The sequence below is a fragment of the Oryx dammah genome, unplaced genomic scaffold (assembly GCF_014754425.2).
Source record: "Oryx dammah isolate SB20612 unplaced genomic scaffold, SCBI_Odam_1.1 HiC_scaffold_5, whole genome shotgun sequence".
In the NCBI taxonomy this organism is placed as follows: domain Eukaryota; kingdom Metazoa; phylum Chordata; class Mammalia; order Artiodactyla; family Bovidae; genus Oryx; species Oryx dammah.
This window is the reverse complement of record NW_024070189.1, coordinates 94,603,963-94,618,401: the sequence shown is the minus strand read 5'-3', so window position 1 is coordinate 94,618,401 and position 14,439 is coordinate 94,603,963. Positions and strand designations below refer to the sequence as shown.

Sequence of the window (14,439 nt, the reverse complement as noted above, 5' to 3'; positions counted from 1 at the left end):
GAAAAGAGTTGGATACAACTGAGCGACTGAACTGAACTGAACTGAATGTATTTATTTATTTATCTATGGTTGCGCTGGGTCCTCGTTACTGCTTGGACATCTTTGTAGCTGGGGAGAGCCGGCTTCTCATTGCAGTGGCTCCTCTTGTTGTGCAGCACAGGCTCTAGGTGTAAGGCTTCAGCAGCTACAGCACTCGGGCTCAGTAATTGTGGTGCATGGACTTAAATGCTCCGAGGCATGTGGGATCTTCCTGGAGCAGGGAAAGAACCATTGTCCCCTACATTGACAGGCAGATTCTGATCCACTGTACCACCAGGGATGTCCTCAGGAAAGCTTGTAAGTGGAGGCTGAGACACCAAGAAAGGGCTGGCTCCATCAGGGATGAGAGGAAGTGAATTCTAGTTCAAGGGAACAGCAAGGTGGTCACACCTGAGCTCAGGATGAGTTCCGAGCAGGCACAGTGCCCTGGAGTGGGGTTTGGGTACTTCTGCCCTGGTGCATAGCCTCTGGTCTGCACTGGAGCCATTCCTTCCTTCCTCAGACTGCTTGGTACCCTGGAGGAAGCCCTGCCCTTCCTGGTGGCTATGGAAAGGGGATGGGGGAGCACTGCTTCCCTTTCTTTCAAGAAAGCACAAAGGGAGTGCGGATGGAGAGTGCAAGTTTCTTCTGCCAAACTGTCCCTCATTATCATCCCATCCTCATCTCAGGAAATGGCCCTCCACCCTCACAGGATATCAGAGCAGGACCAAGGAGCTGACCTTGACTCTGCCCTGCTCCCAAGTCCCAAAAGTGCAGTGTGCCCTGCTGCCAAAATGAATGCCAAATTGGACCACGTCTCTAGTCTCCACGGCCCACTCCAGGCTCCATCATTACTCCTGGTTTCCTGAATCCACCCTGTCCTCCACCAAACCTCCCTGCCACACCCTGTAGCTCCTGCTGTCTCAGGTGTCTCCCCTCTGCTCAGAACCCTCCACAGCTCCCACTTCACTCAGAGGAAAAGCCAAAGTTCTCCCCAGCCCATGTTCTACCCATTCCCTCCCTGCCCGCCTCTCCCCCAATTCCCTCCCTCCCAGCAACAGCAGCCTCCTGGCTTTTCCTTAAGTCAATTCCTACCTCAAGGCCTTTGCACAGCCAGTGCACTTTGCCTGGTACATTTCTTCCCTGATATAATCAGGACTCACTCCGTACCTCCCTCTATTCCTGGCTCAATATCACCTTCTCAGTCTTTCCCAGGATGCTCTATTTAGAGTTTTCTGAACCCTCACATTTCCTATTCCTTTCCCTGCTTTATTTTTTCCTTAGCACCAAGCACAAGCTACGTCTCCATGTTTTATTTTTTAAACATTTATGCATTTATTTATCTGTGTTGAGTCTTAGTTATTGCTTGGGTGATCCTCTGTCTTCTACTTCCACTTGGGGAATCTTTAGTTGAGGCATGTGAACTCTTAGTGATGCCACGTGGGATCTAGTTCCCTGACCAGGGATGGAACCTGGGCTGGGGCCTTTGGACAGTGGAATCTTAGCCAGTGGACCACCAGGGAAGTCCCTTTATGTATTTTATTTTTGTTTCTGTTGCTCCTACTTTTAATAACAATCTCTGCATGATGGCAGGAATTTTGGTCTCTTCTGCTCATTACTGTGCCCCCAGCACGTGGAATGATGCCTGGCACACAGTAGGTTCTTTAAATTTTCTTTTTCTTTTTGGCTGTGCTGGGTCTTCCCTGCTGTGTGGGCTTTTCTCTAGTAGTGGAGAATGAGGGCTCCTCTCTAGTTGCACTTCCCTGGCTTCTCCTTGAAGGGGCTTTTCTCTTTGTGGAGCACAGGCTCTCGAGCACGTGGGCTTCTGTAGCTGTAGGACGGGCACTCAGTTAGTTGTGTCTCCCGGGCTCTAGAGCACAGGCTCAGTAGTTGTGGCGCATGGGGTTAGTTGCTCCAAGGCATGTGAGATCTTAAATCAGAGATCTAACCCGTGAACCCTCGCAACCCGGGAGTTCACACTCTAGGCAGTCAACACTGTTTAAGCCACTGTGGAGCTAGAGAAGGAAGAACCACGGCTTACGGTTTTTAAACATTGGAAGGACTGATGCTAAAGCTGAAACTCCAATACTTTGGCCACCTGATGCGAAGAGTTGACTCACTGGAAAAGACCCTGATGCTGGGAGGGATTGAGGGCAGGAGGAGAAGGGGACGACAGAGGATGAGACGGCTGGATGGCATCACCGACTCGATGGACATGAGTTTGAGTGAATTCCGGGAGTTGGTGACGGACAGGGAGGCCTGGCGTGTTGCAATTCGCAAACAGTCGGACACGATTGAGCGACTGAACTGAACTGAACTGAACTGAAACCTCCGTAAAACTTGGGCCGCGCGGGGGAGCTCTCCGCTCGCACACTTGGGGCTGGGGCCAAAATAAACAATGATCTGAACTTGCTAAAAACCCGCCGGAAAGTGACCCCAGCGGAGGATTTTCCCAGACCTTCCGAGGGACGTCCCCGGTCCCCACTCGGCACCTTTTCCCAGGTCGTTTGGGGTGGGAATTCAGCACCCTCCTCCCTTAAGAAGAAAGATCCCCGTGGAAATTCCTTAGGAACAATCTGGGCGGAGCGAGGAAAGCTTTTCTGGCTGGGCAGTGACTCGCAGCCTCAGCGTCCCTGAGTGATCTTCCCTTCCCCGTCTGCCGCGCGACCTTCTTGGCCCTTCTCTGGTCTCCATGGCGACGAGGCGCGCGCCCCACAACAGGAAGCCTTAGGCGGCGGGGCTCCGCGCTTGGAGACTCCAGGATCCCCAGCCTTGAAAGGGCGGTTGCCGAGTTTGTGGATCACCCGCGCAGCCGTGGCCTGAAGCGGGGGCCGATGGCGTGCGAGCAGCTTAAACGCGCAACGACGGACCTCCCAGCATCCCGCACCCCCTCCCTACAAATGCAAATAGAACAAGCCCGAGAGAACACCCGCACAGATTTAGTGCTGGCACCTGGGGTTGGAGTTTCAGAAGCTGCGCGCAGAGGGCGGGGGTTTGAGCGCCCCCTCTCCTCCCCCTTTCCGGGCCTGGGAGCTGCCTCAGTTTCCCTGCCGAGGTCAAGGGTTCGAGGGCCCCCGCTCCCGGCCCGCTCAAGGTCTTTGGCCTCAGTTTCCCCGCGGAGCTTGGGAAGAGCAACTCGCTGTGTCAGGACCACGAGGCTTCCTTCTTTTTTTTTTCCTGGAAGCTGTAAAGACGCCCCCGTGGCCGAGGTCCAGGCCGAAAGGGGAAGCGATGAGTGGGGGAGTAGGAGCGCCCATTCGTGGGGGACGCAGCGCCCCGGATGTGATGTGCCTTGAGTCTTCCCCTCCAGGGTTCACAGGCGCCTGGAAGTGCCTGGGCCTGCTGCGGTCGCTTCTCGAGAAATCTCGGTGTCATCTGGGCGGGTACTTGCCCCTTAGGGCAGGAGCACCCGTGATCGCGCCCAGGAAAATCCTGGGCCCCCACCGAAGCGAGGGACAGTCCATTCAATTAGAGGCCTGCTTGCGCTGGGGAGTTAGACTTGAGTTCGAATGCCCTCGAAGCTGGAAGCCTCAGTCTACCCCTCCGTGGAAGGGACACGATAACAGTCCCTACCGTCCAGGGTGGTTGGCAAGATCCAATAAAGCGCTTAGCGCAGTGTAAACGCAAAATCAAGGTTAGCCTGGCCCGAGGACAGGAACCCTAGCTCCAGGAGCCGTCCCCGGGTTTTTTGGCTGCCGCCGCCAGGCAGCCCTCACGACTTGAATTCGGAAATTCCGGTATTGAGCGGCCAGCTAGGGGGACAACCTGACTTTTGCCAGGCACCCTCTCAATCCGGAAATGCCAGGGCCCTTGTTCCGGAGGGGAAAGCATGAGGTTTCCGGGAAGCACCGCCCCCTCGGCCCCCCTCGGCCAGCCCAGCGGTATAAAAGGACCCGCGAAGCCCTGGGCGCCAGTCCTAGCCACGCGCCTCCGCCCCAGCTAGTCCGCCCCGCCTCCGCCTCCGATGGCTCCCGGCGCCGCCCCTGCCGCGCTGCTTGCGCTCCTGGTCCTGCTCGGGACTCTGCTCCCAGGTGAGTCAGGGGTGAGGGCTGCCGTCGAGTCAGCTTTCGGGATCCGAGGTGCGCCCCGAAGCCGTGGGAGGACCGGCTCCCGACTGGCTGGGAATAAGGCCATTCGTACTTAGGTCAGTGTTTCTGGAAGTTGGGGTTAGAGCCACCGATTGAAAGTCAGCAGCTGCGGGTTCCCATCCAGACCCTTCATGGCTCTATCCTGTGCTCTCCGACTGCGGATTGCCCCTCCCGAGTATCTACAGGTTTTCCGCTGTAAAATGGAGACGTTTAACAGCGGCCACCTCGCAGTGGTTGTGTCCTGGCCCCAGGAGGTGGTCTGACGCTATAGACACACGCCCCAACCTTTAGGTAGACTGGAACCCCCCTCCCCCACCCCACCTTGCACATTCTGTTCCTCACCCCCTGCCCCTAGGGGGAAGTCCAGGACTCTGCTCGGGGGAATTCCAGGGCTGACTTGCCCAGGGAGCAGAGGTTAAGAAGTGGGATGCCCCAGCAGCCCTTCCCCACCCCACCTCAAGCTAGGAGGAAGGGGAGAAGGGGAACTGGGCTGTGTGCTGGGCTAAGTTCCTTCAGGCGTGTCCGACTCTTTGACACCCCATGGACTGTAGCCTGCCAGGCTCTTCTGTCCATGGAATTTTCCAGGCATGAATACTGAATTCCCCACTCAGTCTCCTGGGTTGGGAGACTGGAACCCGTGTCTCCTTAAGCTCCTGCATTGCAGGCAGATTCTTTACTGCTGAGCTACCGGGGAAGCCCAGGAGGAGCCGGACAGCTGGTCTCAAATGGTGGCCACTTCAAAAAGCAGGAGTGTGAAAAATCCACGCCGTGGTTACCAGCTCAATGAAGAGTTCTAATTTAGACTCTAATCTGGAGTCTACCCCTTTCGAGCTGAATAACCTCCCTTCGTGTGTGGGGCTCACCAGGCTCCTCTGTCCATGGGATTTCCCGGCAAGAATACTGGAGTGGGTTGCCATTTTCTCCTCCAGGGGATCTTCCCAACCCAGGGATCTCCCCAACCCAGGGATCTCTTGCACTGGCAGGCGGATTCTTTACCACTGTGCCACCTGGGAAGGCCCAACATCCCTTCAGATCTCAAAAATTTCCTTCTGAAATGGGAATGGGAAGGATTCCAGAATCACCCATGGAGAATTCAAAAAGCTGCTGTTTCCCTCCATCCCAGATGGAGTAGACCCAAAGTTGAAGGCAGAAATCTGATGGATGGGCTCAGAGAGACATTTTTCCAGCTTTGAAAGTGCCACGGTCTGAGGGAGCTCATCAGAACAGACGCCCTCTTTCTTATCTGCAGCCACTGCCTACCTGCCCTGTGCTAGGAGTTGCTTGTGTCAGCGGAAGGTGTGGTGACTGTATTTGCCCACTTTATAGATAGAGGAAAGTGAAGCCCAGAGAGGGGAAACCACTTGTCCAAGGGAGTGGGGATCAGCCTGATTGGAGCCCCTTCACCCTGAAGGGCTAGCTCCCTCTCCTTGACCTCTTGGGATTGAAACACACTGACTTCACGCCCCTCTTTTGCTAAAATCCTCCACGTCTGCTTAGAAGTTCCTCAGAATGAAGACCACATCCCTGGCATGGCTGAACACAGCCTGCATGATCCTCTTGACCCTGTTCCCCCCCAACTTATCCCCTTACTCTGCTCCCGCCACCCTGCCTCAGGACCTCTGTACTTGCTGTTCCTGGAGATCATTTCCCTTTTCTCTGGAATGGCTTGCTTCTGCTCTTCATCCTAATCTCTGCTCACATATTCCCCAGTCACCAAGGCACTGTCTGTTCTCTCATCCCATTTTGTTTTTGCCAAAACCCTTGTCAGCATCAGTTGTTAATTATGTTGTTTTCTCATGAATTTTTCTGTCTCCCACACTGAAGGCAGAGTTTTGTCTTGTTCAATGCTGTGTCCCCAGCACTGGCTGGATGCATTAATATTGATGAGCCCCAGCTGTTATGCCTGACCACCCCCCTTTTGATTCCAGGGCCTGGAGGTGCCGAAATATCAATACATCCTTCAAAAGCCATCATACCCCGTGGAGGCTCCCTGAGAGTGAACTGCAGTATCTCCTGTGACCGAAAGACAACGTTTGGCCTAGAGACTGTATTAAACAAGGAGGAAGTGGACCGTGGGCTCAACTGGAAGGTTTTTCAACTGAGTGATGTGCAAGAAGAAATCAACCCGTTGTGCTACTCAAACTGTCACGGGGAACAGATTGTAGCTTCGATGAACCTCACCATATACTGTGAGTGGCTGGGTCCAGGGCCTGGACTAGGCAGACTGGGTGGGGGAAGTGGACAGGGGAGTCCCCAGCAGGTTGGAACAACCTTTATGACTTGGTGGGTGAAGGCAGGGTCTCACTGAAGAGCAGAGGGTCTGTCTTCGGAAAGTCTCGTTGTCTGGAACCCTTCCTTGAACTTCCTTGGGTGTGCCTTTGGAGTATGACCAGAGAATCAGAACATTCAAGAATGCTGGCTCTCTAGGCCTCTTTAAACAGATGACAAGGTCATAGATCTGACTCTTTAGAAAAAGATGCTGGGGGTTTCCCGGCAGTGGTTAGGATTCCAGGCTTTCACTACCTTGGACTGGGTTCAGTCCCTGAGATCTACAATCCTGCAAGCCTCACAGCTTTTTGGCCAAAGCGGGGAGGGGTGGGGGAAGAGATGAGAATTAAAATTAGCCCTGAGATGACACTTTTCACTTATTGGCAACAATCCAGAGAATTAATAACAGCTGTGCTGGCAATAGTGTGGGGAAGGAGGTTATCCTAGAACACTGCTGACAGTGTGGGGGTGCAGAAAGCACAACTTCCAGTGGGGGAGGGGGCATCAGCCTTCAAAAATGTCACATAAGGGGGTCCTTTGATAGAGAAACGCACTCCTGGGAATTGGGCCTATAGATGTTTCTACCCATGAGGGAACTGAGAGGGGGCGGGGTTATTCACTGTGGCTTGATCTGGAAGCGCAAAAGTTTGCAAGCCACTCAAATGTAGGGAACTGGGGAAAGCAAGCTGTTCGCTCTGGAATAGTATGCAACTGTATAAAAGAAGGAGGAGACCGCTCTCCCCAACCCCTGGCAATCACTAGTCTGCTTTCTGTCTCTGTGTTTTCCTGTTCTGGACATTTCCTTTACATGGATCATGGAATGTGTGGACTGGTGTATCTGGCTTCTTTCACTTTTCGAACTGTTCAAGGTTTATCCATGTTGCAGCCTGTATTAGTACTTAATTCCTTTTAGGGCTAAATAATATTTTATTGTATGGATGTAGAACATTTTATCTACCCATTAGTTGATGGCCATTTGGCTTGTTTCCATCTTTTTAGGTGGGGTAGTGGTCACTCTAGCAGAGAGAGAGTGCTAGTGGTTGATGGGGGCATTTAGGGGACTTCCAGGGTGACTAAAAAAATTCTATCTTGAGTAGTATTTACAAGAGTCCTAACCTTAAAGCAGTTATGTTAACCTGCACCTTTACTTTTTTATTGTTTTCTGCTTCTTAGTATAACAATTAAAAATATTTTTTAAAAAGGAATGAGATGGAAACTCCCACGTGTACTGTCAAGTTCAAAAGAAGTAAGGTCCTGTCCAGAATCAGTAGTACACCTACTGCAGTGTTAGGGAGCCACAGGGGCTAGGTGAGGAAGACTGTGTTTCTGCATTAAAGAGCCCTGAAAGGAAACACAGTAGATGAGAATAATAGCTGGCTGTGAGGAGAGAAGCTGGGAAGGTCTGGGAGAGGGCAGAGGGTCTAGTTTTCTCTATGTACCTTTTGTTTCCTTTGGGCATTTTGAAGTGTGACAGTGAGTTAACATGAATATAAGCAATAAATCAGTTCAGTTCAGTCTCTCAGTCATGTCCAACTCTTTGCAACCCCATGGACTACAGCACTCCAGGCTTCCCTGTCCATTACCAACTCCCGGAGCTTGCTCAAACTCATGGCCATTGAGTCGGTGATGCCATCCAACCATCTCATCTTCTGTCGGCCTCTTCTTCTCTGCCTTCAATCTTTCCCAGCATCAGGGTCTTTTCCAGTGAGTCAGTTCTTCAAATCAGGTGGCCAAAGTATTGGAGTTTCAGCTTCAGCATCAGTCCTTCCAATGAATAGTCAGGACTGATTTCCTTTAGGATTGACTGGTTTGATCTCCTTGCAGTTCAAGGGACTGTCAAGAGCCTTCTTCAACACCTCAGTTCAAAAGCATCAATTCTTCAGTGCTCAGCTTTCTTTATGGAACAACTCTCATGTCCATACATGACTACTGGAAAAACGAATACACCTGCAATGCAGGAGACCTGGGTTCTATCCCTGGGTTGGGAAGATCCCCTGGAGAAGGGAAAGGCTACCCACTCCAGTATTCTGGCTTGGAGAATTCCATGGATACTATATTATTCATTTGGGCTTCCCTGATAGCTCAGTTGGTAAAGAAATAGAGACATGAATTTCAAATGAAAACAGAAGAAAATAAAAAAGGAGGAAACAAAGAGGACTGGCCTACTGGCCTTGGGATTAGACAGCTTTGGGTTCTAGTCCCAGCATGTGTGTGTGTGTGCATGTGTGTTCAGTCGTGTCCAACTCTTTGCAGCCCCATAGACTGTAGCCTGCCAGGCTCCTCTGTTCTTGGGATTCTGTTGGCAAGAATACTGGTATGGTTGCTGCTTCCTACTCTAGGGGATCTTCCTGACCAGGATTTGAACAAGCATCCACTGTCTCCTACATTGGCAGATGGATTCTTTACCACTGAGCCACCTGGGAAACCCCTAGTCCCAGTAGGGTCCTCCCCCAATGTGGAGGAGCGAGAGGGGAACCCATGGCTCCTGATTGATTTTCACTTGAAACCTCCTTGGAAGGATTTAATGATGCAGTGAGGCCTGAAGGACATTTTGGCTTCACAGTACCTGTGTCAAAGAAGCTTTGGGGTAAATATCAGGTTTGTTTCTGGTTTGAAGGATGTTTGAGCAGCAGCTAGCCAAGTGAGGGAAGTCCCCAAACATTCCCAGTGGCCTCTGAAACCACACCCCCACCCAGAAACTTCCTCACAGGACAGTCTGCCTCTCAGCCTGAGAGTTGAGAGCCCCTCCCTCCAGGTTTGAGTCCTTGGACTACTATATTTCTCCTTCTTTGGGTTCCAGACTTTACCTTAGTTTTCACCTCTGTGAAATGGAACAGATGGGCGTACCCAGTAGCAAGGCGTCACCTAGGAGACACTATAGCTTGGTCTTGCCCCACTACCAGTGGAAAGATAAGGGAGCATCTCTGGGTGGCTGAGCTTTCTCTAGAAGGAGTTGTAATTCCTGCAGGAGGGAATCCCTAGCTGGGCTCTGTAGGACATATAGGAGTTGGTAAAGACAGGCATTCTAGGCAGAAGAAGCAGACTGGGCAAAAGTTTGGAGTGGAGAAACAAACAGCCTGGGATTGGGGAAACCAGAGGGATTGACTATCAAAAGATCAGTGTCACTGGACCTGAGTCTGACAGGACCTCGAATGCCAGGCTGTGAAGCTAAGACTTCTCCTTTGGGAAATAGGGAGCCATGGAGGATGTGTAAGCAGGCCAGGGATCTAGAGCAGAGGGCTGAACTTAGAGGAAGCCAGAGAGCAGCTGGCTATGGACCCAATCCAGGTCACACATCTCATGAGCAGTGACACATACAAGAAAGGAGTGGCCGACAAACATTTGAAGGGTTCAATAATCAGGACTCAGTTTGGGACTAAAGATGGAGAGTCAAGGAGAGATACCGGTGGAACAGACCTCCTGCCCCCATCTGGCTTTCAGGGCAAGGAGCTACGCTTGCAGATGTGAGTCCCATTTGGGGACTGTGGTTTGAGGAGGCCTTCAGCTCTGCAAGCAAGGGTTTGCAACAGATGGTCAGAAGTAAGGGTTGAGCGTCTAGGGGTTTTCTCACCCCCTCTTTTTTAATAGCTTTTAATGAACAATGCAATGAACTTTGGTGTATTTATAGAGGTGAAAAACCACAATCTACTGTAAGAATGTATCTGTCATATCTCTCACCTTAAAATTAACCTCATGCCCATTTACAGTCACTCTCTCGACTTCTGAAGTGGATTAATAATAGTCCTAAAAAAATAATATTACTCCTACCTTCATTAGTCCCAGCTTACAGCTTAGAAAACTGAGGCTTGGTTTCTATAGCCACAAGGGCTGGGACTGTTCAGCGGCAAAGTCACTCTCCCATAACCCATAGCAAAGAAGCAGGAAAGCTAAGAATCAACTCTAGGTTCCTAACATGTTAAGATCTCTGCTTTTTTTTTTGGTTGGAAAAGGAAAGTTTGCTTTGTTCAGGGGGTTGGCAATCTGGGGAGAAGGTGAACTCATGTCTCAAAACCAACTCCCAACATCACTGCTGTTTAAGTGACATTTCAGGGCCACTTGAGAAGGGACTAGGAGTGGGAAGCCTCCTTGGGGAGTCTAGGGTAGAGCAGGGGGCTCTCAATGCTAAGCCACAGCTCATGCTGGCAATTTCCACTGGCAGGAAGATCCAGGCTTGGAATTCTTACCTCATGCAGAATGGAGACCCTGGCCTGTGAATACCCTGCCCACAGATGGTGGTTTCAGGGGATACTTGGGGGTACTTTTTTTTTGAGCATCTGTGGGTTGTTCTTACATTTTTGACATTTCAGGGGATCAGACAGTTTATTTGGGAACCTTCAAAAGCAGGCTTCCGAAAGGCCTCGAATAGGTGTGGGTAGTCCAACCTCATTCTTTCTACAAACACAGAGCACCTCCCATGTGCCAACAGTACAACAGGGAACAACAAAAAAAAAGATTCCTGCCCTCCTGGACCGACATTCCATGGCAGGGATAATAGAGAAACAAATGAACTCAGTCGATGATTTTGTACCTCAGAGGTGAGAGATGCTATGCGGAAAAATATGGCCAAAGAGAGAAGAACAGAAGTTTTGTTTTTTACAGCAAAGTCTAGAGACTGGGCAGCTTAAATATACTGTATTTATTTGCTGGGAATTCTGGCAATAGCCTTTAAGTTCCTTTCCCACTTGTGACTCTCAGAGGTTACAGTGAATAAAGACTTGTTTTGCCTCCTTCACAACCACGTGGGGATGTCTCACCAGGTTATCCTGAAGCTCTTAACATTCTGATCTGGCTTAGGTGGTTTGGGGAGTGTTCTGGGGAAAAAGTGGTGAGGTTCCTGGAGCAGGTGTGTCCAGGGCCCCAACACACCCGCTGTGGGCAGGCAGCCAGGCTGTCCTGTTCACACAACACCTCTTTCCCCTGCAGGGTTCCCAGAGCGCGTGGAGCTGGCCCCCCTGCCCCTCTGGCAGCCTGTGGGTGAAGAACTCAACCTGAGCTGCCAGGTGTCTGGCGGGGCTCCCCGGCACCACCTCTCCATGGTGCTGCTCCAAAGGGAGGAGGAGCTGGACCGGCAGCCTGTGGGAAAGGAGGAGCCCGCCGAGGTCACGTTCTTGGTGCAGCCGAGAAGAGAGGACCATGGCACCAGTTTCTCTTGCCGCTGGGAACTGGACCTGCGGTCCCAAGGGCTGGAACTCTTCCAGCACACCTCGGCCCCCAGGAAGCTCCAGACCTATGGTGAGGCACTGGGGAGCCGGCAGAGAAGACGGACTGAGGGGGGTTTCTTGCTTGGGATGCGGGGTCCCTGAGAAGGAGAAGCCCCTGGCCATGGGGCTGCTGAGAAAGTGGCGACCTTGATTGCAAAGGCTTCTGGGAAGACCATCTTCTTGGCCACTGGGGTGGAATGTTCTGGGCTGGGTGCCTGCACTTCAGGATGATCTGAGAAGGCTGTGACCCAGGGCAAGTGGTATGTGTGTCCTGAGACAAGAGTGACCCAGCCAGTTTCCCTGGAAGAGGGCGTTCCAGGCGGGGGGATGGAAATGGCCCGGGAGAGGGCTTCAGGATGTCTGTCTGACCCCTGTTTACACCGGCTCTGTTTCACCAGTCATGCCATCGATCGACCCACACCTTGAGGCCCCCCTGATTGTGGAAGTAGGCTCGCGGTGGCAGGTGAATTGCACGCTGGATGGACTGTTCCCAGCCTCAGACGCTGAGGTCTACCTGGTGCTGGGGGACCAGAAACTGGAATCCAATATCATGTACAATGGTGACTCTGTCTTGGCCGAGGCCTGGACAGAGGAAAATGAGGAGGGCACCCATTCCTTGAGGTGTTCAGTGAGTCTGGGAGACACTGTCCGGAGGACGCGAGGCAGCGTGACCATCTATAGTAAGTAGAAACGCAAGTGAGCCTTCCGAGGCGGTGGGGCTAATGCCAGGGGCGGGGCTCACTGTGTGTCTCACCTCCAGGCTTCCCACTTCCCACCTTGACCCTGAGCCCGCCTGAGGTCTCAGAATGGACTACTGTGACCGTGGAATGCGTGACCCGTGATGGAGCTGTGGTGAGGCTGAACGGAGTCTCATTTGAGCCTCCAGGTCCGAGGGCCCAGCTAAAGCTGAACGTCAGTGCCGACGACCACGGAAGCAACCTCTCCTGCTCTGCTGCCCTGACGATAGCTGGGCAGGAGGTCCACAAAACCCAGACCCGGGAGCTCCATGTCCTGTGTGAGTGAGGCCGCTGGACAGTGACCCCTAAGTTCCAAGCCCCAAACACCAAGACCCTAAGAGCTCCTGCCCTCCAAGGCCCACCCTCACCCCTACCCCCCCCACAACCTTGCTGTGTTTCTTCAGACGGCCCCCGACTAGACCAGCGGGATTGCCTGGGAAACTGGACGTGGCAGGAAGGCTCGGAGCAGACCCTGAAGTGTGCGGCCAGGGGGAACCCAATCCCCAAGCTGAACTGTAGCCGGAAAGGGGACGGGGCTTCACTGCCTATTGGGGACCTGAGGCCTGTCACACGGGAGGTGGCGGGCACCTACCTGTGTTGGGCCACCAGCGCTCGTGGCAGAGTCACCCGTGAAGTGGTCCTGAACGTGCTCTGTGAGTTCGAGTTCTGGGATGGGCAGGGCAGGGGCAATTTGGCCAGCTCAACACTCACAGCTGCCTTGTGTCCTCCCCACAGATGGCCAGAATATCCTGGACATTGTCATTCCGGTGGTAACTGTGACCCTCATCTTGGGTTCTCTGGGCACCGCTGGTTATATCTACAACTACCAGCGGAAGATCCAGAAATACGAGCTGCAGAAGGCCCGGAAGGCCCAAGAGGCTGCCTTGAAACTGAATGCACAATCTACGCCGCCCTGAGCCCATCCCAGGATAGGACCTCTTCAGCTCCCCGAGCCATGACAAATGGGGCTGCATCAAACCATGGTGGACACATGCTGTTAAGCTACACCCACCTTCCCTGGATGCCAGAGGACCAAATAGAGGACTCAGGACAAACAGCATCTGGGGTCATGGCCTCTGCATAGTTATGACCCCCAGGCCTCACACCTGACCTGGAGCCACAGGACTAAGACAAAAGAAGGGGCCAAGACTCAGGGCATGACTCTGAGGGATGTCAAAGTCTGACCTGGCCAGAGGCTGTGTGATGGAGACCCTTACCTCCAGCATGGGGACACTCAACTGGGAAACATTGAAACTCACCCCCTGCTGCGTGTGCTGAGGCCCTACAGTCCTAAGAGAGATGTGGCCCTCCTCAGACACATGCAGCATTGAAACACAAATCCCCACACTTCCTGAACAGAAACCAGCTCCGGCATTACTGTCCACAGACTGTTCCCAAATCTTGATGATGACATATTTATTCACTGGTTTTTCTACTAACTATTTATTGAGTGCCTTCTATGGGGGCTAGAACTTGTAAACAAGAACATTGATTCTAGCCCCCAGGGAGCTCTTAGTTGAATCTCATTCAGGGTCGTCAGGTACAACTATTCTGGCTCTGCACTGCACAAGAGTGCCTGGCAAAAAGATTAAGTGGGGCTAGGATTTTCCACTCTATTGGCCAAGCTGCTTTCTCCTAGAAAGGGATTAGTAATGATGATAGGGTATTGCTGGTGACATGCCCAGAGATGACCCACTAAGCCCTTATACCCCAGAATTAGCACTGACCTCTGTTAACACACCTCTCCACCCATATGCATCTCTGCTAATGCTCACAATGACACTTGGTGGTTGTTTAGTCACTAAGTCATGTCTGACTCTTGCGACCCGTGGACTGTAGCCTCCCAGGCTGCTCTGTCCATGGGATTCTGACACTTGGTGGCAGGCCTAAGTGTCGGTGCTCACTCCATAGCTGCCCCACGGGGTCGCATGAAACTCTGCCCAACTCCTGTGTGCCCTTGCCTTGCCCTTCTGTTTCCATCTCAGTGGGACCACACAGTTCCAAATTCCTGCAGCCATGAGGGTCTTGCAGGCAGTGGGGAGGAGAGGCCTGGGAGTAGCCCCTCCCAGTGTGGGAAGCCTCTCCCTTGTGCTAATAAAGCTGTTTCATCCTCCCAGCCTTGTGTGA

The 14,439-nt window shown here is 52.4% G+C and overlaps 1 protein-coding gene across 1 annotated transcript; it reads left to right on the top strand.

The window, feature by feature from the left end:
* Positions 1–3,930: 3,930 nt before the first annotated feature.
* On the top strand, positions 3,931–14,429 carry ICAM1 (intercellular adhesion molecule 1). Its single transcript, XM_040240741.1, has 7 exons — positions 3,931–4,049; positions 6,035–6,295; positions 11,298–11,606; positions 11,974–12,255; positions 12,336–12,590; positions 12,717–12,965; positions 13,048–14,429. The coding sequence occupies exons 1-7, from the start codon at positions 3,983–3,985 to the stop codon at positions 13,227–13,229; spliced, it is 1,605 nt and encodes a 534-aa protein (XP_040096675.1). The 5' UTR covers positions 3,931–3,982; the 3' UTR covers positions 13,230–14,429.
* The last annotated feature ends 10 nt before the right edge of the window (positions 14,430–14,439 follow it).